This window comes from Podarcis erhardii (genome assembly GCF_964252035.2).
Source record: "Podarcis erhardii genome assembly, chromosome: 4".
Classification (NCBI taxonomy): domain Eukaryota; kingdom Metazoa; phylum Chordata; class Lepidosauria; order Squamata; family Lacertidae; genus Podarcis; species Podarcis erhardii.
In genome coordinates this window covers 14,194,546-14,220,131 of record NC_138508.1, presented here as the reverse complement: position 1 = coordinate 14,220,131, position 25,586 = coordinate 14,194,546, and the positions used below count along the sequence as shown (strand labels likewise).

Here is a 25,586-nt window from a genome sequence, read left to right as displayed (position 1 = left end):
TCTGAAACAGTAAATAATTGTTTTTGGAATGACCGTATGTTTTCCATGTAGAAGGTCTCAAGTTCTGTCCTGACATCTCCTGGTATAGGGTTGGTAAAGATCCCTGTCTGAAACCCTGGAAAGCCCTTGCCAGTCAGTGCAGAGTAGATAAACCAATGCTCTCAGTCCATATAATGCAGCTTTCTAGGTTTAGCCTTGTAGCACCTTAAAGACCATTTGATTTATTATGGCATTAGCTTTTGTGGACTAGCGTTCACTTCATCAGATGCTTGGTGGTTATCTACTTCATCATTTGACAAAACCTGGTGCCTTTCATGATGACAATTTACAGAATGGACTCTAGTCTATGAAAACTTGTGCTCTTTTACACCTACATGCACCATAATGACTAATTCAAGGTGTCAGAAGACTACCTTTCTAAAAATTGACTCCATCCCGAGATCCTTGTGGCCAGCTTATCATTGATGCACCAGAATGTATGTTTTGAATGATAAATGCAGAGTAAACATGGATTCTTATGGCCACATATTCCTCAGAAAATTGATGTGGACAATTCATTCATGGTAGAAATGTACATGCAAATTGTGTTGTTGAATTGTTTAAAAAACAGCCAGTCATGACATGATATCATGCAGGCACCTGGAATAACCCTAGTATCTGAGCATAACATAAACCACAATCCTATTCATGCTTCTTTGGGAGTAATTGAGCTCAGTGGGGCATACTTCTAAGAAAGAATGTGCAAGAGAGGTTTTTTTGGGGGGAGGGGGTGTAAAATTGAATGTAATCTGCACAGTTATTGCTTAAAGCATACGGCATGATGGTTCAATCCACTGGGGAAATCAATTATCTGTAGCCTCTGAACACTTCAGGACATGACTCTCACCAAATCTCCTCTTCTTTCAATTTTCATGCCATGGTACTTGGGCTGCTGTTCAGAACATGTTCCTAAGACCACCACTTCCTTTCATGGTTGTTGCTCAACTGTTGTTAATGGCCATATTCAATAAATATAGCATGCATTGCTATGTTCTTACTCTGCACTGGATAGGGGTTCCCAATTAGCTAAGTACTGCAACCCCCTTGTTTTTCAAGTCAACCTATGGACCCCCTACTTTTGAAAATGTTGATATCTCTATGGTAGTTTTTGCTATATGAATGGTGCCACAGACCACTAATTGGGAACTACTGAGGTAGAGTATTTCACTCTGGGTCCCAAGGAATACCCCATGTCTATCCCCCTTCCATCATGTACGCATTGAACATACCATTTTGGCTTCCTTGACTTCAACATATGATATGAAGTGGACCCCCTGCAACCACAGTCACTGAGACAACCACTGTTTGTCTGCCATTGTCACCACGTCCAGGACCATGGACAGCTCTCATTGCTGTCCTCATGTTGCCACCAAATCTTAGGGTGGAGCCGCACAACACATTGAAGTCCATGATTCCAACCCACCCCCAGCTAATAATTCTGGAGCTTGAAGTAGAAGGTTTTCCTGTTGTGGCATCCAGAATATGCAACTAAATGCCCCAACAAATTCAGTTGTCTGCATTCACTTTACAGCCAGGCCATTGCTGTCTTAAGATGCTTCTTTTATGACTTGCTTTTAATTTATCTGATGTGGAGGATTTCCCTTGTTTTAGCCTTGACTCCACTCAGTATTCATTTTAATGTTTTAACTGCTGCTTTTGTGTGAGGTATGGCTTTGCTTTGTATTTCTTAATTAAAACTATTGTTTTAATGGTCCCCCCCCCCAAAAAAAACTTTGTTAGGTAATACTCCCTGGAGTATTTCTGATAGAATATAAGTACAGGAATAAATGGCTAAGTCTGGGATTTTCTGCTAAAAGTCATTCCCCCAAAGGTGCTTCCCCCTTAACCATCTAGCAGAAAAGATACTGTATTTTTCCGTGAATAAGATGCCCCCATGTATAAGACGGCCCCTATTTTTTGTGCCCTGAAGAAATCAATATTTTAAATACCTGAGATTGCTAAAATTGTTGAGATTTCTTGGGGAATTTGCCCAAATTCACCGCCGCTGAAGGAGGCAGGCAGGCAAGACTAGGTGGGTAGGCAAGTGAGTGATTGACAGTTAGCAACAGGGAGCAGGACGAATAGCTAAAGCACTGGATCATATTTTTATGCATATAAGACAACCCCCGTGTATAAGATGAGCCCCTAAAGGTAAAGGTCAGGGGACCCCTGACCATTAGGTCCAGTCGTGGCTGACTCTGGGGTAGCGGCGCTCATCTCGCTTTGTTGGCCGAGGGAGCCAGCGTACAGCTTCCGGGTCATGTGGCCAGCATGACTAAGCCGCTTCTGGTGAACCAGAGCAGCACACGGAAACGTTGTTTACCTTCCCACCGGAGCGGTACCTATTTATCTACCTGCACTTTGACGTTCTTTCAAGCTGCTAGGTTGGCAGGAACAGGGACCAAACAATGGGAGCTCATCCCGTCACAGGGATTCAAACCGCCGCCCTTCCGAATGGCAAGTCCTAGGCTCTGTGGTTTAACCCACAGCGCCACCTGCGTCCCTCTCAAGATGAGCCCCTATTTTGGACTAAAAAACTAAGCAAAAAACATGTACGCATATTTTTTTCCTAGTGCTGTCAAAGCAGCTGGGGGGTGGTTGGGGAAATGGTATGAAATGAAAAGCTTAAGAAATTCCTCTCTCTCAGTACCAGTCTTTCAGATTACAGCCTCAGCAGCTGCACACACACACACACACACACACAAAAAAAAAAAAACCCCAGAAGAACCGTGAAATGACCCTAGGTACTTCAGTCTCATTTACACATTTTTGCACCTGAGCCGTAAATTGTGACACACTGTCAAAAACCAGAGCTATGTCTCTGACTCACCTTTCTCCTTTTGTTTAGTAAAACTGCCATGTGTCCCAATGATAGTCTTCAGTTCTCCAGTCCAGTCATTGGGGAGCTCTCCTGTCACTATCTAGTTCTGCTCACAGAACTGTTAAGAGTTCACACCTATCGACTCAAAATTCACAGTGAAATTGTTCTAAAGCAGTGGGGAGTGGGTTGTCAAGTGCCCCATGAAGCGTTTGTACACAAATTAGACATCAGGAGAGAGGGAGGGATAGTAGAAGATAAATTAAGTCAGTCCTCCAAGGCCAAAATGGTGGTAAAAATCTAGATAGTTAAACCCCATGACTAATTCCTCCTTGAAGAAACTGTAAACAGCATAGAAATTAAGAAATCAGTGTGGAGGTTAGTGTGAGACTAAACTCAGCATTTGTTATGTACGAGTATACCCAGAAGAAAATCTAGAGAATCTAGTCTGCTGTTTTAATACTTAAAACCACTGTTTGCATCACTTTTTCTGTTTACACCAGAGATGGCAAGTGTGATATATTACAAACAAGGCAGCAATGAATATTCTCCAGTTTAAATGTTCGCATGAAGCTAGCATATTTGATGCAGCCAAATCACTTAAGGTAAAAGTACTCAAATGGTCAACCATCTGCATTGTTTAAAGGTAATCCAGTCATTTTTCTCCCTCTCTGGCTGCTTTATCTGTTCCATTTTCTTCCTTCTTTGCTCTCATTGTATTTAAGCTTCGTTTGCCCACACTTCTGTTAAATCTCATTGGCTGTGGTGATTCACATGACACCATCACATATTTTATCTGAGAAGCCAAGTTACAGGGAACCAGGCAGAGGGCCTTTTCGGTAGTGGCACCTGCCCTGTGGAACACCCTCCCACCTGATGTCAAAGAGAATAACAACTACCAGACTTTCAGAAGACATCTGAAGGCAGCCCTGTTTAGCGAAGCTTTTAATGTTTAACAGACCATTGTATTGTAATATTTTGTTGGAAGCTGCCCAGAGTGGCTGGGTATAAATTATTATTATTATTATTATTATTATTATTATTATTATTATTATTATTATGTAGCGATGCAGTTGACGGAATCAACTAGGTTAAGAGGCAGTGAGGGCAAATGAGGCCATCAGCAGTGAGAGTAAAACCAAGGAAAACAGCACCAAGAAGAAGAAGTATCAAACAATATAAATTAGTTTAAAAGTATCAAACAATACGTATTTGTACATTTGTACTGTGGATCAGTGAAGCTGGGAGGTGTTGGGTTTTTTTTGCAGATCAGTGACACTGCTTTGAGATGAAACAAAAAAAGGAAGTTTGGTTTAACTCCAATTTCACACCTTTCCTTACCAATCTTTACATTTTGGTACAATTGTAACAGTTAGGTTTATGGAACTTATGGCTCAACTCTTACAACAAAAGTTCCAAAATGATTTACAACAAGATTTTTTAAAAAACAACAAACAAACAAACAAACGGACGCAGAAATAAACTACATAAGCATATTAAAAACTTAGTCAAAGTAAGCCTTTTGGTGCTGCCCGAATTGCCACTAAATAAATGTAAAGGTTTGCCTAGTGCTGAAACAATGACAAAGTTGGGCCCTGGCAGGTCTCTTTGGGGAGAGCATTCCATGGATGGGGAAGTACTACAGAAAAGGTCCGTTCTCTCATTGCCTCCGTCCACATCTCCACTGGAAGTGGCAGACAGAGAGGGACCTCCCTGGATTATGATCTCTACATCTGGGCAGTGGCACTTTAGGTGTAGTTCATTAATTTAGCCAGCTAATTTGCTACTTTGGGAGTTTGCAAAATATGAATGCAGACTTTTGAAACCCTTTATGTGTTTTCCAGGGATATATTTTTTTTTGTCAAGAAACCTCATGAAAATCATGTGCATTGCCTATACATATTGCAAGTGGAACAGGTTGTAATTATATCTTGTCAAAAGCCCCTTTTTCCTGCTCTTCTTTATTCCTGTAAAAATATGGTAATTGCCCCTTTCCCCCTTGTAGTTAATTTTAAATTTCTGGAAGAATTAAGCCTGTTAAATCTCATCATACTCTCCCCCCCACCCCCTGTTGGTCTCTATGGTAGCAGCAAGAATAGAATTACTTTGATCTCCATTTCTAAAATGGCATCTCGTTCCTTCCAAGCATTGACCTTGTTTAGTGCGAATGAAATTTCCGATAAAACTCCATTAACTTATCATTTGTTGATCTCAGAGAGACGTCTTTAGGGGAGCAGCTTTAGCTCTGAAAGACAAAAGGTGATTTGTTTTAGAAAATCAATGAAAAGCGCCATAAACTAAGGGAGAAAATATGCAATTAACTGCTCGGTCAGACCCCATTAGGGCTTTAATACTGCTTAGCGTTGGAGTGCTGCATCTTACAAGTTTGGAAAATGAGAAAGCAGCACATGAAAACTCAGAGGTCTGCTCCTGCATTTAAAAGGATCCGACCGCCATCATTGGTGTGCAGAGTGAAGGGTGTTTGTGTCTCCGGTTTCACATAACATGGTGTGGCAGGATGCAGCCAGGCTTTCTAGCGCATGATGATGTGGTACTTCAAACTTCACCCAACTCCAGATTAGGGTGGCCAGATTGTAAAATGGGTTGCATTGCACGCTTATTCGCTGTGCACTGCTTTGATTTTAAATTCATACATACATACATACATACATACATACATACATACATACAAGCTCTTATCCCATTAAATCTGCCAATGAATTGACAGAACTACCCAATACACAATTTCAAACACAATATGCAAACTGAAGCAAAGCCATTTTTCAAAATCCACCTTTTCTATAAATTTTCAGTGCAGTTCTACTGCCAAGTAATGTGTTCAGAAATTAATATTTTAGGCAAAACAAAACAAATTCCTTCCAGTAGCACCTTAAAGACCAACTAAGTCAGTTCTTGGTATGAGCTTTCGTGTGCATGCACACTTCTTCAGATACACTGAAACAGAAGTTTCCAGACCATTCTATATAGTGAGAAGGTGGGGAGGGGTATTACTCAGAAGGGTGGTGGGAATGGGTGATTGGCAGATAGCTGTGATGAGCCTGTTGACGACTCTTAACGACTGCAATAGGTCTTACAGGAAAAAGCAAGGGGTGAAAAGGTGAAAGATGGCTTTGTCATGTATAATGAGATAAGAATCCAAGGTCTTTGTTCAGACCAGGTTTCTCCATTGTTTTGAGTTCAAAACAATTTCCTGTAAGACCTATTGCAGTCGTTAAGAGTCGTCAACAGGCTCATCACAGCTATCTGCCAATCACCCATTCCCACCACCCTTCTGAGTAATACCCCTCCCCACCTTCTCACTATATAGAATGGTCTGGAAACTTCTGTTTCAGTGTATCTGAAGAAGTGTGCATGCACACGAAAGCTCATACCAAGAACTGACTTAGTTGGTCTTTAAGGTGCTACTGGAAGGAATTTGTTTTGTTTTGACTATGACAGACCAACACGGCTACCTATCTGTAACTAATATTTTAGGGTAATGTGTGCATTTAAAAACATGATAAATGTGCATATTGGGCAAAATTGCATAAAATATTATGAGAAAGTCTCATTAAAATGCTGATGAGTTTTCATGACTTACTTCTTTTTTAAAAAAAATGCAAAATAATGTGGAAATGCAGAGAACTTTTCAGGTTCCTTTGTCCATGCTCTCCCCTGCCTGTTTTGGGTTCACATCTGGAGCCTTGCTGTCTTTAGCAAGCATGGGGAGAAGTGAAGCCAAAGACTGGAGGAGGTGGGAAGCAGAATGGACTCCCAATTCATTGATGAATTTAAAGGTACAGGGGAATCTCCAAGTTCCAACCTGGCAAACCTAGTGGCCACCTTTAAATCCAGCAAATTATGGAGCATCCATTCAAAATGATTACTGCAGTGATGAATTTAATGCAATGTAATACACTCTAAAGCTCTGCATAGATTTCTGGAGTGAATCAAACACTGAACTCAGTGGGGACCAAGTGGATACAAATGGGAATAAGAAAATCGGAATAGCCTGCTTGGCCAGACCAGTGCTCCCTCTAGTCCAGCATGCTGTTCTCACAGTAGCCAGCCAGATGCCCCTGGGAAACCCGCAAGCAGATCCCAAGCACAAGAGCACTCTCCCCTCCTGTGATTTCCAGAAACTGGTATTCAGAAGCAGACTGCCTCTGACTATTGAGGCAGAGTATAGTCATACCTCTTGTTACATTTGCTTCAGGTTAAATCTTTTCAGGTTGCATCCTGCGGCGACCCAGAAGTACCGGAAAGGGTTACTTCCGGGTTTCACCACTCGTGCAAGCGCAGATGCTCAAAATGACGTCACACACATGCGCAGAAGCGGTGAACCGCGACCCGCACATGCGCAATCGCGCAGACGCAGGTTGCGTTCTGCTCATGTTGCGAACGGGGCTCCAGAACGGATCCCGTTCACAACCAGAGGTACCACTGTATAGTCATTGTAGCTATGTGTGTGGTACGGAAGCTGTACTACCCAGGACAGGATGGGGTTGTGCAGAGTTGTTAAGGCAGCAGAGAGCATTGTTGGCTGCCCACTCTCCACCTTAGAGCAGATTTATGCCACAAGGTGCCATAGGAAGGCACTGGACATAGTAAAAGATCCATCGCATCCTGGTCACTGTCTTTTCGAGCTCCTGCCGTCGGGACGGAGATACAGGACGATGAAGACAAGAACGAGCCGTCTCAAGAACAGCTTCTTCTCCAGAGCGATCTCGGCCCTGAATGGGAAACCTGGACTTTGAAAGTCATCTAATCTTCCTTGCTGTATTATACTGTATTGTTTTAATTAGTGTTTTTATAGTTCTGATTTTGAGTGGAGTGCCCTACCTGGGTGGATGGAGCAGCCAAGTAATTTCGTTGTCCCTGAGAGGGGGCAATGACAATAAAGATATTATTATTATTAGTAGCCCTCTCCTCCGTGAATATGTCTAATCCTCTCTAAAGGCCATCCAACTTGGTGACTATCACTACCTCCTGGGAGAGCAAATCCCATATTTCTACAATGTGCTGTGTGAAGAAGTTTTTTTCATTTATCTGATTTAAATCATCCTGCATTCAGTTTTATTGGATGTTGATGAGTTCTAGCATTATGAAAGGCAGATAAGAACTTTTCTCTAGCCACTTCCTCCATGCCATGAATAATTTTATGAACTTCGATCATGTTGCCTCTTACACACCTTTTCTCTGAGTGAAAAAGTGTGTCTTTCTTAGAGTTTAAGAATGGGGAGGCAGGCAGTGTTAATGACATCTGGTGGTAGTGGCAGCAGTAGTAAGTTGGGCAGCTGGTCCTCTCCAGGCAGCCACCATTATTTTGCTGAATGCCCTGGAACTTGTTTCATTCTGCAGCTTTGTGTGTGTGGGGGGAAGGGGAATAGTAGCTGCTGGGGGGGGGGAAGGCAGCCTCCAATAGCGGCCACCATTTTGGGTTGTTGTTAGATTACCTTGGGAAAAGATGGCACCCAGGGCATTCTGGGGTTGGGGGAAAATGGTGACCACAAGGTGTGGTGGCAGTAGTAAAAAGGAAGGAAGGAAGGAATGCAACTTTAATGTATGAATAGCTAAACGGATGTGCTTTCTAATGTGAGAAGTCGTTCGTGGAAACAAACAGACAAAGGACTTCAATATAAGGTTAACCCTTTTATTAGTCGCTGTCAGAGCCACCCTGGGTCCCAGCTCACAAGAGACCAAAGTCCAGTCCAAGCTATATACAAAAGGTTTTATTGAAGATCATTGTCGTCATTACATCCAAACTCCGTGGCTCCGCATCTGTTACCCTTAGATGTTAGAAGTCCCCTCTGAGTCCGTCCCTCCCCTGCACCAATTTAAGAGGCTTGTACTGCTCCACCTTTTCCTCTCTTCCCTTTTCCGCAGGGTCTTCCTGCCCCCCTGTCTTCCCTCTTTCCGGGACTCCCCAGAGGCTGAGTCTTCTCCCGCCTGCTCCCCCCTCCTTCGTGCTTTGGCACCAGGCTCCTCTTCAGAGCTCTCCTCATTTCCGCGCGCCTCTATATTTGAACTTGGCGCGCGTACGTTGCCTCTGACCTTCCTTTCTACAGTTACGCTGCTCTCGGTACTACACTCCTCCCTTTCAGGCAGGACGTCTTGCTCCGAACTCCTCCCCCTTCCTCCTTCCTGTCCTGCTCTTTCTGACACACTGGCAACTCCCCCCCCTCCACTCCTTTCCGACGGGGGAGCTGGTCCCGCTTTGCCACTCCCACTGGGGATTCCCTCTTCGTTCCCCTCTTTCTGACTGCTTCCCTCTCTATTGCCCCTTGGCCTGACCAGGGGGGCTCCCTTCTGGGAATCCTCTGATTCGCTAGACGGACTTTGGGACAACCTCGGCTCGTTGTCGTCCTCTTCCTCCTCGCCCTCGCTCTCTGTCTCCTCTCTCCCTAAAACCCTGACATCCATCCCCCCCTCGAAGCCCCCCCTTCCCCCCTTCCGCTCATCGGGTGCAGGTTGTGGAAGCTGCCGCTCTTCGGAGGCGGACGCAGGATACAGATTCTGCACCTCCATCTCCTCTGTTTGCAGTTCGTTGTACGAGTGTTCGAATTCGGGTTCTTGACCCAAGGTGTTCTCTTCTCCCTCCTCCATTGGTACCTGGTCCGGTGCTGCCTGCCAAGGTCCCGTCAGCCATTTCCTGCGCCAGTCCTCCTCTGGTTGCTCGTCCCACCAATAAGAGGGTTCTGTGTCCACCCCCGAACACGATCCCCTGGGCGAGTTGGAGTCCGGCGACCTTTCTTCGGCTGAAGAAAAGCCGTGGAAAGTGCTGCCTGAACATGTGGGCGTAAAGAGCCAGTCATCAAAGTACTCGGCTGGCATGGGTCTATGAGGGAAAAGGGCATGGAACTCGTCTTTTAAAAGAGGTTCGTCTAAGGCATAGCCCGGCACCCAACCATTGGTACTGACTGGGGCACCCTCTCTGACTAGAAAATATTCTACTCCCTCTTGCCCCCATCTCGAGTCCAGGATCTCTGTGACCTCGTTGAGTGGTTCGGCCCTAGGCGCCCTCTCCCTCTCCTGTGACTTAGTGTGTTGTTGCGTGACTGTGTCAGACTCCTGAAACCTGTGCGGTGCCTTGTAGGGAGTGAGCACCGATCTATGAAAGACCGGGTGCACTCTGGAACCTTCGGGGAGGGCTAGTCGAAAGGCTACAGGGTTGATTTTAGCCTCCACCTGGTACGGCCCTAACTGCCTGTGCCCCAGCTTCTTCTTGGCCAACGACTTGGCTGGCATCGCTTGGGCCGCTAACCACACCCAGTCCCCCACCTGGATCTCCTCTCCCTCTCTCCTGTTTTTGTCAGCCTGCACCTTATATGCTTGCTTGGCCAGCTCTAAATGTCTCCGCAACTCTTCGTGCACCTCCTGCAGCTCCGCTGCAAACTGGTCGGCTCCTTGCGGCACCCCCTCTCCCGGTGCCACGAACCCCGGGAAGGTTCTGGGATGACGACCATTGTTCGCGAAAAACGGCGTCACCCCCGTGGACGCGTGCTTCGTGTTGTTATAGGCAAACTCTGCCATCGGCAGGTAGTCCACCCAAACTGCTGGTCGCTGGTTGGCGTAACATCTCAGGTACTGCTGCATGATCGCGTTGACCCTCTCAGCTTGGCCGTTGGTTTGTGGGTGTCTCGCCGACGTGAGGTTGATCTTGACGTTCAGGATACCTAAAAGCTTCTGCCAAAAATTGGAAACAAACTGGCGCCCCCTGTCGGACAGGATGGACTGCGGCAGCCCATGCACCTTGAACACGTGATCGATGAAGAGTTTGGCAGTCTGTTCCGCCGTCGCCACCTTTGCGCATGGAATGAAGTGCGCCATCTTGGTGAACAGGTCCACAACCACCAGTACCGCCGTCTTCCCCCTGGAGCTGGGCAGGTCAGTAACGAAGTCCAGAGCTACCCTCTCCCACGGTTGCTGTGGCGTTTCCAGCGGTTCCAACAGCCCCGCTGGCTTCTGGTGTACTGGCTTGAACCTCTGACAAGTGTCACACCTGGCGACGTAATCCGCTACCTCTCCACGCATCCGGGGCCACCAAAAGTCTCTTGCCACCAGTTCTATTGTCTTCTCCTTACCGAAGTGGCCCGCACTGGGGGCGTCGTGCAACTGCTGCAGAACCTTTGCGCGAAGCTCGTCGCTTGGCACGTAGAGGGCACCTTTGCGAGTTAGCAGCCCGTCGCGTAGTTGGAACTCTTCGCCACTCTGCACACCTCTGCGCAATTCCTCCATCTTGGACTGTGCGAACTGATCCACTTGCAACGCGCGTCGCACCGCGTCCAGATCTACTGTGGCGGCAGCGCACGACCACGCCTGCGGTGCGAAAATGTGCTTGGCTGCTACAGGCGCCGCTTCATCGAGATATTGCGGTTTCCTGGATAGCGCATCGGCTATAACGTTGGAATCTCCTGGGACGTACTCTATCCTGAAGTTGAAATCCGCGAAGAACTCTGCCCAGCGCATGTGTCTTTGGCTCTGGAGTTTCGCCGTGCGCCAATACTCTAAGTTCTTGTGATCCGTGCGGACCTGCACTGTGTGCTTGGCTCCAATGAGGAAATGTCGCCACGCTTTGAACGCTGCGTGAATGGCTAACAGCTCCCTGTCCCATATGGTGTAGTTTTGCTCCGCTTTGCTGAGCTTTCTGGAGTAAAAGGCACCGGGTCTCCAGTTTCCATGTGGATCTTCTTGCAGGAGTACGGCTCCAACCGCTCTGTCTGACGCGTCGGTCTCTAGTCGTATGGGCTTGCCTGGATTCACGTGCAGCAGCTGCTCCTCGGAGGCGAAAAGGCTTTTAAGCTTCTGAAAAGAGCGCTCCGCCTGTTCCGTCCACACGAACCTCTTTTTCTTGGAACTGAGAGTGTCCGTGATCGCTGCCGTCTCCTTTGCAAAACCTCTGATGAATTTGCGGTAGAAGTTGGCGAAGCCGATGAATCTTTGGACTTCCTTCCGATTGCGAGGGCTCTTCCAGTCCAACACCGCGCGGACCTTGGCGCTGTCCATGGCCAGCCCCTTGTCGGACAGCTTGTAGCCTAGGAAATCCACGTCCGTCACATCAAACTGGCACTTCTCTAACTTGGCGTAGAGCTTGTTCTCCCGTAGTCTCTGCAGGACTTCCTTTACGTCCTTCTCATGGGCCTCCTCCCCCTGCCTTCCCAGCGGCGAAGGATGTGACTGACTGAACTCCCTGGGGATGAAAGAAGACGTCCTCGCTGGTGGACGCACCTGACGTTCTTCCTCAGTGTGCCAAGGACGTCCCTCGTGCCGTATCCCAATCGCCAAAGCCCTCTGCACAAGCTCCTCCAGGGTCTGGGGTCTGTCTCCCCTGGCAAGTTCATCCTTAATGGGACCGCTGAGCCCCTCCCAGAACAAATCCCTCACAGGTGCACAATCCTTCTCCCAGCTTAGCGCAGTCAGTAAAGCAAAAAATCTAGAATGGTACTGACGCACAGTGGCTTTGCCTTGCCGCAATCCAAAAATTTCCCTGCGTGCAAGATCCACATCTACAGTTGACTGGAAGCAGGCATCCATCGCTTTAATGAATTCATCTGCATCGCGGCGGGCAGGGCCATCTTCACGCCACAAATTGCGCAACCAGTCTCTGGCCGGCCCATGCAAGTGAGAAACAATAAACCCCACTTTCTCCTCCTCATCTTTAAAGTCATGACGAAGCAAGTGCAATGCATACAAAACGTCTGCTCTGAAACTGGGGTAGTGCTTCAGGTTCCCATCGAAGTGGGTGACTAGGCTGCCCCCCCTCCGTCCAAGTCCAATCCCCTCTGATCTGGACCCTGGGAACCCTTCCCTGCTTGCACGTTCCCACCTTGTTTGCAGGTCCTGGCAGCGCTTCTCCATTTCGTCATGCTTCTTCTGAGACGCAAGGACTGCAGCAGTGAGTTCGGAAACTGTAGTTCGCAGCGCCGTCAACTGCTCCTCCGCACTCATGTCTGTCACCGTTCGTGAGCTTTGCAAAAAAAAAATTTTGCGTTCTTTGGAGGGGACTTTCTCTCAGAGCCACCCTGGGTCCCAGCTCACAAGAGACCAAAGTCCAGTCCAAGCTATATACAAAAGGTTTTATTGAAGATCATTGTCGTCATTACATCCAAACTCCGTGGCTCCGCATCTGTTACCCTTAGATGTTAGAAGTCCCCTCTGAGTCCGTCCCTCCCCTGCACCAATTTAAGAGGCTTGTACTGCTCCACCTTTTCCTCTCTTTCCTTTTCCGCAGGGTCTTCCTGCCCCCCTGTCTTCCCTCTTTCCGGGACTCCCCAGAGGCTGAGTCTTCTCCCGCCTGCTCCCCCCTCCTTCGTGCTTTGGCACCAGGCTCCTCTTCAGAGCTCTCCTCATTTCCGCGCGCCTCTATATTTGAACTTGGCGCGCGTACGTTGCCTCTGACCTTCCTTTCTACAGTTACGCTGCTCTCGGTACTACACTCCTCCCTTTCAGGCAGGACGTCTTGCTCCGAACTCCTCCCCCTTCCTCCTTCCTGTCCTGCTCTTTCTGACACACTGGCAACTCCCCCCCCTCCACTCCTTTCCGACGGGGGAGCTGGTCCCGCTTTGCCACTCCCACTGGGGATTCCCTCTTCGTTCCCCTCTTTCTGACTGCTTCCCTCTCTATTGCCCCTTGGCCTGACCAGGGGGGCTCCCTTCTGGGAATCCTCTGATTCGCTAGACGGACTTTAGGACAACCTCGGCTCGTTGTCGTCCTCTTCCTCCTCGCCCTCGCTCTCTGTCTCCTCTCTCCCTAAAACCCTGACAGTCGCGTTTGCAAAGGCGGACCCTCCGTACCCGTAGATACGAAGAGCCTCGATCAGGCGTAAGCGCAGCAGTTTTATCCCTACAGCTGCCGCCCCTCTCTCAGAGGCTTGGCTTACAATCTACTTATCAGAGTTCAACACATTTCTAATACATTGTCCACTCTACACTAACCACTTCATCTATTATCAGATATGGGCCTACGCCCCTTGGATTTCTTTATCCTGTGTACGCAGTTCATGGGGACTTTCCAGACTGAGTTTGAGGCACACCCTTGCTTGTAATTTTTCTTTATTTCTTAATCTCACACTAATAAATCAGCAGTGAAATTAATGAGGTTTATTTTTTAAAGCGGAAAATGAATAGAGTTGTTAAGTGGAAAAAACAAAAACAAAATTTTGCTATAATCCTGAGTAAGTAATAACATCAATTTATTTTAGTAATTAGATGTGGACTCAAATACAAGACAGCATGAGCAAAACAGCTAGGCCTGCAAAGGTTGCATCCTCTAAAAAGCAGCAGCTGCTAAAATCCCACTAAGTGGCTATTCTCAGGCGTAGGGGGAATGCTAAGAATTGTATTTAGCCCTCCGCTATCCTTTCTGTGTAGCTGATTAGAGGAAATTTATCTTTGTCTTAAAATAATAATAAAAAAGGACTTGATACTCTGTGCCAGTTTTTGGACTGAGCAGAAGAACTGCAAGCGTGGAACCAGTTTTACATGCTGGTTTCCCATTCAGCTGGGGAAGCAAATGTGGAAGCTTTGATTTGGCAGGTTAGGCCCCACCTGCTGGATTAGCTGCAGTCAGTTTATTTGTACAATCTATACAATGCATTTACCACAAATACGCTGCGCTCCAAGTGCCTCACAGAAAACAAGCAATCAAAAATTATAACACCACCAGTGTGGTAAACCGATGATAGTTCCACAGTTAACATTTTAAAGCATATCAAAAGTTTTCAATGGTTAAAGCATACTAAGAGGTCTATTAACAGCATCCAGTACCAACAGCAGCATCAACATTATAGGCACAGGAACGGAGGAAGCTGCCATATACAGTGTCTACTACATTGACTGTTAGTGACTCTCCAGGGTTTCAGACAGGGGACAACCCCATTCCTAACTGGAGATACTGGGTGTGAGCCTGGGACCCTCTGCCACTGAACTATGGCCTTTGCAGCCCCATTAAGTAATTCACACCCAGCTGTTCACATTAAGAGGCCTAACATTAAGATACCTTGTTTGGTTATAGGTAAGAAGGCAGGCAGGCAAGGTGGCGGTGGTTGAGATCAGACTAAGTGTTATGTACTGAAGTTCTCACGCTGGGCCAGCAGGGGGATACTGTAGATAGTTATGCAAATAAGGGATCGAAAGTGACGTTCAGTGATTGGATAGTTTCAGAAAATTGTTACAGTTACATTGTACTGGAGCTCTATATAAGCAGGCTGACTGAACCCTTCAGTTCAGTTCTGTCCTGGCCTGTGAATAAACAAGAGCTGTTTGAAGAATCGCTGTGTCGTCTTATATGTTCACCCACAACTTAACACTAAGGTTGCTGGGGCAGTGCCAACATTTGCCCTAATGGACCAGCCTTCAATGCCTGTCCTGTCCTTGTTTTTTTGTTTTGCACCTGACCAAGTTGCTACCTCTTCCTTTTTTTTTTTTTAATAATATTTATTAAAAAATTTCAAATATAACAGAAAAGAAAAACATCCAAATTTAAGGCCTTATTTTCAATATCATCTTTCCAGGACTTCCCCTCCCCTCCCCCTCTTGTATTCCAATTCTTTCAACTAGATTCAGCAAATTCTTACCCCAAATTTTAAAATTATTATCATTAACCCAATTTAAAAAATATTTTCCCATCCCCTAAAATCGACCTGTTCCCTTCCACGAGTTCCCCTCTTTAGTATACAATACAGATTAACATAAAAGAAATAGAAAAAAGAATAAAATGTAATTTAACACCCTTTGGATTCCAAATTTCCCTCCCCCCTTTCCCGGTTGCGTTCCCAATGTCCGTCAATGTCTACTGTCGTCCTGGAGCTCCCACATCTAAGCCATAGTCCTTCACCAGTCCGCTTTGCCATATTTTTAATAGTCTTTGCCGTCTTTTGGTCATCTTTGATTTCGAATGTCCAATCTTGGAAGGGGTCTATCTTCCAACTTTGTCTAGTTCTTGTTATTCTTGTTCTTGTTGTTCTCTCTTCTCCTCTTCCCCCCCCCCCTGCTCTCCTGCACAAATGTTCTAATTCCAAAAAGCTTGTAATTCCTCTACAGAGACTTTGTTATTCAGGAACAAAACATTACGTCAAGTCCCTTCCATTCTTCAATAGATAAATCTATTGTCTCCTTTAGTGTGTAGACCTCTGTAGACAAAATAGTGTTCCATTTCTGCAGTTTCCCAGGAGATAGAAAGTCCGATTCAAATTCCATGCCAGCAATACTTGTAATGACCCACAGCTCCTCTAGAGGGATTATAATAACTCAGTTTCCTTCCCGATCACACCCACCAGTCAAAGTAACTTATTATTCCTTGTTTTAAACAGTTTATATCCAATTTATAACAAATGTAACCAGCAAAGTCCTCGTAACAAAGTTCTCTTTTTGTTCTTCAGTTTTGGCAGCTCCTTTGACAGCTGTCAAAACCTCTATTTCTCCTCTCCCGGCGCTCTCACAGATCGCTCCCGGGGTTTTTCGGGGGGGGGGGGGGTTGTATTTTAATTCACATTCCACTTTTCTCCTCCAGCCCAGCTTATAATTTTCCATCGCGAAATTAATAACTTTATCAAAAAAAAGGGTTGCACTTGATCTTAGTTGTCAGGTCCTTTGCTTTAGCTCCTCTACAACAGGGGGGAGGCTGACTTCCTTTTTGCACCTCCCCCGCTCGCTCCGAATTTAAGAAAAAATTTGTTCCCCATTTTAATCCAAGTTCCAATTACTCACGGGCTATTCTTTTAAGTCCAGATTTTCAATGGAAGAAGTCAGCGCTCTCCGCCAAATGGCATGCGGCTTCACTCGGCAGGGGAAGCGGAGGACTCACAGCACCACCCCCCCGTCACCTGCTCCGTAGCCTTTAAAAAGGCTCCTTCGCGTGGTTGGGGGGTGCGCAAACGGTGCCCGCCGAGTCACCATGCCCATGGGTTTCAGCGCCCATGGTTTTTGAGGGTCCCCGCGTCGCCGGCGCGGTAGAACCCAGCCCCTGCCGAGCAGGCTCCCTCCGGAGCTCGGAGGGAGTCCGCCATTCGGCGATGGCGCCAACCCGGAAGTCCAAAAAACCAAGTTGCTACCTCTTCCTGCCTCATCCTCAACCTCTACCAGCCCCAGCCAGCACAGCTAGTCCTAACTAAAACTGAGTTTTGCTTGGTTTCCTAAGAGTGTTTCCCTTTGCTAGATGCCTTAATCTCACTCTCTTGCTTGGAGTTCTGACTGCCATGAAGCTTGACCTCTATCCCTGATCCTGCAAGAAAGTGCTCTGGCCTTTCAAGGCATGACAAAAAAAAAACACCCCATTATATGTTGATTGCAAACCCTGCTCTTAAAATCAAAATTGCTATCTAGGATAATAAATGGCCATTATCGTCACTCATTATCCTACCCAGCAATTTCAATTTTTTAGAAAGGGAATTGTAAATAAAAATAGCAGCGCTTCTTATTCCTGCAGGACAACTTGCCCTGCTAGTTCTTCCCCCTTCAAAAAAAAAAAAAAAAAAAAAAAAAGCACATTTAATGCTGCTATTGTCTGCCCACAGGAACCTTTTTCTCTCTCTGCTTGCTCCTGCCTCTTATTTTTGAAATGGAAAGCGGCATCAATTGGAGTTTTCTTTGGGGGTGCAATGCAGCCTCCACAGAAAATAAGTACTAAATTTTTAGATATATAAAAATAATATATTTCCTGCTAATTATGAGGAAGACTCCTCAAGCACAGCTATCCAAAATAAATATGAATGGGTGACACCTACACCCCACATTACACATTATGGTAACGGCTGGCTGTGAAGGAAGAAAAGCTTTAGCCATTTTGTGCTTGGCTGCTTTTTGCTTTGAAGGCTCACATGCACAGGAAGGTCTAAAGTTTAAGGGGAGGTTTTGCTCAGGATCTTCTGCAAAGGAGGGTCCAAGGTTCAGCCTGGGAACCAGGCAATTAAGAGGAAATAGAAACATTACCAAGAGTCTGCTGTCCTTCTGATGGACTGAAAGGTTGGAAAGGGAAGTGAAAACACTGTACAGAAGTCAAGTTGGAAAGAGAAGTCAAGTTGGAAAGAGAACTCTTTTAGATGGAACTGCAGCAGAAAGGAGCTAGGAGAAAACTCCAAAGGGACCCAGAAGCTGAACTGAGTGATGTGACTTGATATACATTGGCTTGAATAGGGAAACAGTCTAGATCAGTTATAGCTGGGTGTCGTCTTCTTCTTCTTCTTCTTCTTCTTCTTCTTCTTCTTCTTCTTCTTCTTTTGTTGTTGCTCTTGAGGGCGATTATGCAAACTGTAAAGTTAAATGTTTTTATAAAACAGTTTCCTCAAAAACTGATGCCTCAATAGACCCCTAAGTAGGTACATTTGGGGCCAAACTGCATAAGCACCTTCTGCAGAGTCCATGATGGTCGTTTGGTTTGGAAGCTACAAAGACATGAAGGAATCTGTCCAGGCCTGTTCAGAAAGATTTGTTGTCCCCGCCTCTTTTGAGATCCATTGTGCTGCTAAGGCGTGAATTACTGTTCAGGACCATTCTATCCAGGTGACAAATTGTCACATTTGCTGAGGAGACCCAGGTTTAAGTGGCTATGTATGGTATCACTGGGCGATTTTGGTCCTGTCACTCTTTCAGATAAATTGAGGGTGGAGGACAACCACACAAGCACGACCTGGAGCTCATTGAAAGAAGGATAGGGTAAAACAAATATAACTGTCTGTCTGTCTTGGGTCATTCCACACATTACATTTCTAGGTGCAAGCTTCCTTAAATGTGCACTTAAAAATGAGAACTGTGGATGTAAGAAACAAGGCTTGCAGACATGTCCATTATGTATGAAACTCGGCAGGGTGCACTCAGCAGGGAACAGTCACTGCCTGGAATACGCTGTTGACGTGAACTTAGTGCCAGATCCGAGTTTTCCTCTGTTGAACCTTGAGTACTGATTCAGGCTCCACACAGATATTGGTGCTTTTACTGTAGTGCATTTATTAAACAGGTTTCTATACAGCTCCCTAGCAGAGCTCCAAATGCAGCAATGCAACGAGCACACTTAGTCCGCCATGTTTGAATGGAACAGGAGTCTCCAGAGAGGTTGCACAAACTGCCACGAAACACGCCTGACCCTGCAGCATGGTGCTAAAGGCACGCGTCAATTATTCAAGGATGCAGCACTGATACAAAACTAGAGCAGAGATTTATGCTGGGTGCACACCTGGCCCAAGTTATATAATGGCAAAAGGGTTCCAATTATTGAGACGTAAGTGCTCGAGGACAAAGGCCTGCATTTGTTAAGAGCTGCCTGACAATGCTTTTTTCTTAATCTACATGGTTCCTGCTACGCTGGGGCTCAGCTACATAATCCACTAGCTGTGATCACCCCTGCCCTTTCAGAAATTGACAACTCCACACATAATGCCCTGAATGACTTCTCCAGCTTTTTCTAGAACGGCACGTTCAGCACACTTGTTTAATAGCACAACGATCCTTTCCCTTCCCTGGTCCTCCTTTTTAAGCAGCTTTAGAGGGTTAGATATGAAAGCAAGAAACCGACACTCAGCAACACTGAATCATTCATGGAATACATGCACATTTCGGATCCCAGTGAATTTATCAGTACTGTTAGTTTTCGTAAGAAAAGGAGTGAGATCCTTTATCTGCTGGACCGCAAGTTTAGCGTACTTGCATTGGGCCTGGTGTTGCATATGTTGTGAAAGTGAAATCACTGGCACTCCAGAGAGATGGTACACTCTTCTTTCTGATATGAAGAAGACGTGTATGTGACTACTAGTGTCATGGCTCCAGTACAGTGGTAGCTTGGTTGTCAAACTTAATCCATTCTGGGAGTCCATTCAACTCCTGGAACCATTTGAAAACCAAGGCACGGCTTCCGATTGTCTGCAGGAGCTTCCTGTACTCAATCGGAAGCTGCGTCAGACGTTCGGCTTCCAGAAAACGTTCACAAACCAGAACACTTCTGAATTTGTGGCGTTCAGGGGACCTGATTTGTTCGACAACCAAGCCGTTCGACAACCAAGGTACCATTGTACAATGGTACCTCAGGTTACATATGCTTCAGGTTACATACGCTTCAGGTTACAGACTCTGCTAACCCAGAAATAGTGCTTCAGGTTAAGAACTTTGCTTCAGGATGAGAACAGAAATCGTGCTCTGGCGGCGCGGTGGCAGCAGGAGGCCCCATTAGCTAAAGTGGTGCTTCAGGTTAAGAACAGTTTCAGGTTAAGAACAAACCTCTGGAACGAATTAAGTACTTAACCTGAGGTACCACTGTATTTATGCCAGTTGCTGGGAATCAAAAGAGGAGAGCGTTGCTGCCGTACCCAGGTCCTTTCTGCAGACTTTCCACAGCCTGGCCTGATCCGGCAGGACTGTGAATTTGTTCCTATAAAATCTGAACGATCAAAGGGGCTGGAATAGCCCTGAAGATGGACAGTCACCCCTGCCCCCTGCTCAGTTTCCTCAGCATACAATGTGCACTACTTTCAGCTTCTTGGAGGAAAGGCAGGCTAGAAATGCACTAAATAATAAATAAATATGTAACAGCTTGCCTCTCCTTGGAAACAATCTTTTAAGAATCCCTGAAGCCTGCTTCTCAGCTAGGCTTGGCCAGACATCCACAACATCCATAATAAAAAAAAAGCAGCATTTCTCGTTGGTATTTAGAGCATGCTGTGAAGTCAGAAATCGAGAATTAGCCTTGCTGTGCCCCTAAAATCTGCCAAGTTCATTCTTAAGATGTGCAGTTATATACCATGCAAACAGCCTCAAATGACCAAACACATGGAGCCTGCTTCAAGTCCAATTGTTTTATTTTAATTTTGCATGTTAATAAAGAATGACTGGGTGGTGAGTTTGCAGAGACCTTTTGTTCAGCAAAAATTAAAATTGTTTTAACACTTATTGGCTATGTGTTTGGACAGGGGGAAAAAGTTAATCATTCTTGTTTGTTCTTGAGATACTCCAGATGAGGAAAGAGATTTTTTAAAAAAACAAAACAAAAACAAGTGTGTGATTTAAAAATTGTAACACAAACAGATGAGCCTAGTAATGAGAGAGGACAGATGAGGAATTAAAAAGATGGTTTGTACAGTGAAAAATAGTCATACAGGAGCATGAGCAAGGATGGACCATTGCGGAGCCCATGCTAAGCAATACTAAGTAGTTGTCCCATCAGCAAGATTTACACTTGCACAATAGGACTTTCCTGCTCTCCTCTGCCCATTCACCCCCTAAATAATTATTTTATTTTATTTTATTTTATTTTATTTTATTTTATTTTATTTTATTTTATATTATTATTTTATTTTATCTTATCATCTTATCTTATTTTATTTTATTTTATTTTATTTTATTTTATTTTTTTATACCTCACCCATCTGGCTGGGTTTCCCCAGCCACTCTAAATCTGGTGCAATAAAGAACAGGCAACTTGATATACTTTTATTGATGCTGTTAGTCAACAGGGTGAGAGGAGGAACCCATCAAAGATTGATGGAAACTGCAGAAAGATATATCTGATTAATAGGAATCTAATAATACTCAGTAATATGAATGAGTATTAAGCTTTTTATTAATGTGTTTTGGTGATAGATTTCAATGTTATTATTGCTTGTGGTCCCCTCTGATTTTTGTGTGTGTGTGTGTGTGTGTGTGTGTGTGAGTGAGAGAGAGAGAGAGAGAGAATGAAAGATTGAATTTGGAGTCATTTCCATGCAAGGTATTTGTTCTACCACTGAACTACAGCTGCTTCTTTAAGGTGGCGCCATCTTCAAACCAACACTTTCCCTCCACGGTCTGGTAGTTCAGGCACACAGAATATCTAACACACCACCCTCTTGTTTCCTTCATTGCAGCAGAGCCACACCAGATGCCCAGCGCACAAGTGTCCTGTTGAATCATCTGGGTGGATACCTATTCAGCACTCTGTGGTAAGTCGGAGCCTTTTCCTCCCTCTGTTGCAAAGATTAAAGAGAATAAAGGAGATGTCTATATCCTAGAGGCAGCCTTAGGGCTGTATACCAGAATGTTTGATAAAATTATCAGAGAAAGGCCAAATTAAGGGTACTTTCTGGTCTGTGTGAGTGGGTTTTTTCCGCCAAAGCAATTCACAGTTTTGCTGTAGTTGTAGTTCCCTACTCTGTCACTGAGGGATTGAAAATAATCTCAAAAAAATTCTAGAAAAAGATTTGTTGGTGTTGGGTGAAGCCCAGGAGAAGACAAAGATCCTCTTTCCTGATTTCATGGTTCTCATTGCTTTCAGTCATCTGAATTAGATACATTTTCAAATGCTGGGTCCTAATCCAGACTTTCTAAAGCTGCAACCCTCCCTACATTTACCTAAAAGTAAGGCCTCATGAAATCACCAGTATTCGTTTCTGTGAAACTGTGCATAGGATCAGGCTGCAGAAGTCCTAAAACTAATGCTGCGGTTTTCACTTTATGCAGGCCAACTTAGAAATGTGGTCAGGAAAAGTGACATTTTGAGTTTTGCCTCTTCCAATCGAGTGTTAAATGTTTAGTCTTGATACCCAAACTGAGATGTTATAAATTTCAAATCAGAGGTGTGCAAGCTGGGATTTTAAACCATCCGATTTGTTCCAACGATTGGTGCGTTACTCAGCAAGTTTTTTGAGATCAATGGAAACAGCTTTAGAACCAACTCTTCCCCATCTTATGGCAAACATATACAGTAATACCTCCGCGAACGTCTGCCCCGTCGACTGTCCATTTCGGCGAACGTCCATGGCAAACCCATGTCCATGGCAGAAGCGCAAACCACTCCACATGCATGCACGCACATAGTGGCGCTTTGTTGAGCCTCCCTTTCATGGAGTGTCCGGGGCCCTGGAACTGATCCTGGACTCAAAACAAGTTACCACTGTAATTTAAGCATGTGAGCAGCCCTCTGAAAGCTGCCCAACAGTGCCTACGTCTTTAGCCTTTTGTATGGTTGATGTTTAAATATGCAAGGCGCTGGCTGTCAGGTGGGTAGAATCTCCACTCCAATGATGTGTGTTCCATGTGGTGGTTTTGCTGGAGTGCTGATGCTCACTGCACATACACAGAGACTAAGAACCTTTGAAGGATTAGTGCTGGCCACTGGAGCTGCTTCCATTGGATAATATGTACTTGTTGGGCTCCCTACAAGATGCTGAGGTTAACAAGCTGTGACAGGGCCATCTAATTTAAATTGGGCCTCTGTTGTGCAGAATATTCAATGTGTAGTGTAAGTACACACTGACCAGAGAATTATATTACAGGAGAGAGTCCAAAGCTGCAATCTTATACGCAGTTATTTGAAAGTAAGCATCACTGAACACAGCAAGACTTACGTCTCTGCGTAACCATGCATAGAATTGCACTGTTAGACAACAACTCTGTGCATGCTTATTTGGGAGTTAGGTTGCAATACTAACCCCACTTACCTATGAGTAAAGGTAAAAGGTAAATGACCCCTGGTCATTTAAATCCAGTCAAAGGCGAATATGGGATGTGGCGCTCATCTCGCTTCAGGCCGAGAGAACCATCGTTTGTCCACAGACAGCTCTCTGGGTCATGTGGCCAGCATGACTAAACTGCTACTGCTGCACAGAGGACCGTGACAAGTGCCAGAACGCATGGAAATGCCATTTACTTTCCCACCACAGTGGTACCTATTTATCTACTTGCACTGGTATGCTTTCAAACTGCTAGGTTGGTAGAAGCTGGGACGGAGCAATGGGAGCTCACCCCATCACACGGATTCGAACCGCCAACCTTCCAATCAGCAAGCACAAAAGGCTAAGTGGTTTAGAGCACAGTGCCACCCGCGTCCCTTTACCTATGAGTATCCAGTCATCTCCCTCTGCTTGGTTGAGTTACACCGCTCCCATTCACTGGAACGCTCTGATGTTTTGGTACATGTGAGTGCCCTGTTTTCACATCTTCCAGCTTCACTTTGAAACGGGTGCTGGGGTTGGGTGCTGGAACTCCAAATAGAAGAATCGTTTTGTTCAATTATATACCAACCCTCCATCGTTGTGATTGTTCACTGCTCAAGGGTGATGTTGTACTATGGTGTGTCTTTTCGTTGTAATTGCTATTAAAAATTAATATCCCACTTTTCAGTTCAAAAATAGGCCTCTTTAAAGTGCCCTACAAGGAAACACAGTCAAGCCTCATAAAAGAGAAACAACATCACATCATATATACTTAAAAATAAATAAATCACAGCAGGAATTTGCAGCCTTTATTCTGCCCTCCCTGCTCCTGAAATGTACAGCTGTGTACCAAACATATATACCAGATTTCATTCAAACGTCTCAATGTTCCAGGGGATTGTCATGTTGCAAACAGACAAAGCTAAACAGGCCAGTTACCGGTAACTCAAAGGCATCACTTGAATCAGTCTATACTTGTTTAGATGCCTGTCTTTCTGATCTCACTTCTTCTAAACCAAGGAAAGCCTTTTCAGTGCTGGTCTTTCAAATGATCCCTTCTTTTGCCCTTGAAGATAGTTATCCTCCACTTCCTTTAGGAATCCCAAGTTGTGTATGCACGGAAAATTTGCTGAGCAAGAGCGTCCGCCTTGCTACCTGTTTTATCTTCTTATTATATATGCCATTTAATCAATTTATAGACTGATGCATATGAGGAAGTTTGCAAATTAAAAAGCATACGACTGCAAAACTAAGATACAGATAAAACAAAAACATCTAGTGTCAATAAAACCCCCAAAACAAAATATTGAGCAGTGCAACCCTGAAATTAATAACAATAATTTTAATATTCATACCCTGCCCATCTGGCTGGGTTTCCCCAGCCACTCTGGGCAGCTTATAGAAGTGGCACTGCAGGGATTCAGAGGGTTGTCTCCCAGCCCTACCAGGTGATGCTTGGGAACTGAACTCCAAGCCCTCTCTATGCAAAACAAATTCTCTAACCCTGAGCTGGGGTACTCAGACCTCAGTGGCACCAGTTGTGTCAGGGATTCCCCACTCCATCCCAAGTATCCTCTTTTTCTCTCTTACGTGTCCCCCCCATACCTTCTAGTGCACTTTGAAGCTCTGCTATTACATAAACACCAGCCTCCTTTGATGGTTATAGTTTCATATCAACTTTGCTCTGCTCTGCTCATTGTTCCTTCCTCTAAGACCTTTGATTCTGTTTAGTTGTTTGCAGTCTGTGGGAGAGGTCAATGCAGGATTGGCATTCCTTATTTAAGTGTCCTTATTTAAACTCATTTGGCGATGGAGAACAGCCTGATTCAAATTAATTGCCGAAGGAGGGAGCTGTGTCTGCAGACTTCTCTTTCCTGGTAATGTTTCTGTAGCGCTTGGGTTATAAAATATTCCTGAAGGAGCTCTCTGCACAGGGAATGTGTTAATCATGAAACCTTAGACTAGTTTCTGGGTAGACTTTATTACATAATAACTGGGATAATTTCCTCTGTAATGTGCTGCCCGTAAGGAAATAGAAGATGCATTGAATATGGATCTAACACAGAAATTACTACCAACCTCAGTAGCCAGAAAGGTGTTTGGGGATGGAGGAATCATATCAAATTAAATTTTTCTGTTTCTCCTTTTCCCCATCAGTCTGTGATATTTTTAAAGAAAAAATGCCCATGAAGATTCAACAGCATTTTAGTGTGGTTTCATCCCTCATACACATGTTTGTGAGGAGTTTTGTTAAATATACACGTTAGGGAATGTGCTGGTTCTGACACTTCACTGCCAGGGCGAAAATGTAGCTCAAATTGTAGTGCGGTTGCTACC

General features: G+C 45.1%; 1 protein-coding gene across 1 annotated transcript in view; it reads left to right on the top strand.

The window, feature by feature from the left end:
- DLG2 (discs large MAGUK scaffold protein 2) overlaps positions 1–25,586 on the top strand; it is an 880,772-nt gene that overhangs the window by 162,764 nt on the left and 692,422 nt on the right. Inside the window, exon 6 of the mRNA XM_081859540.1 lies at positions 21,684–21,758. Within this exon, the coding sequence (XP_081715666.1) occupies positions 21,684–21,758 (75 nt within the window). The remainder of the gene's footprint in view (positions 1–21,683; positions 21,759–25,586) is intronic.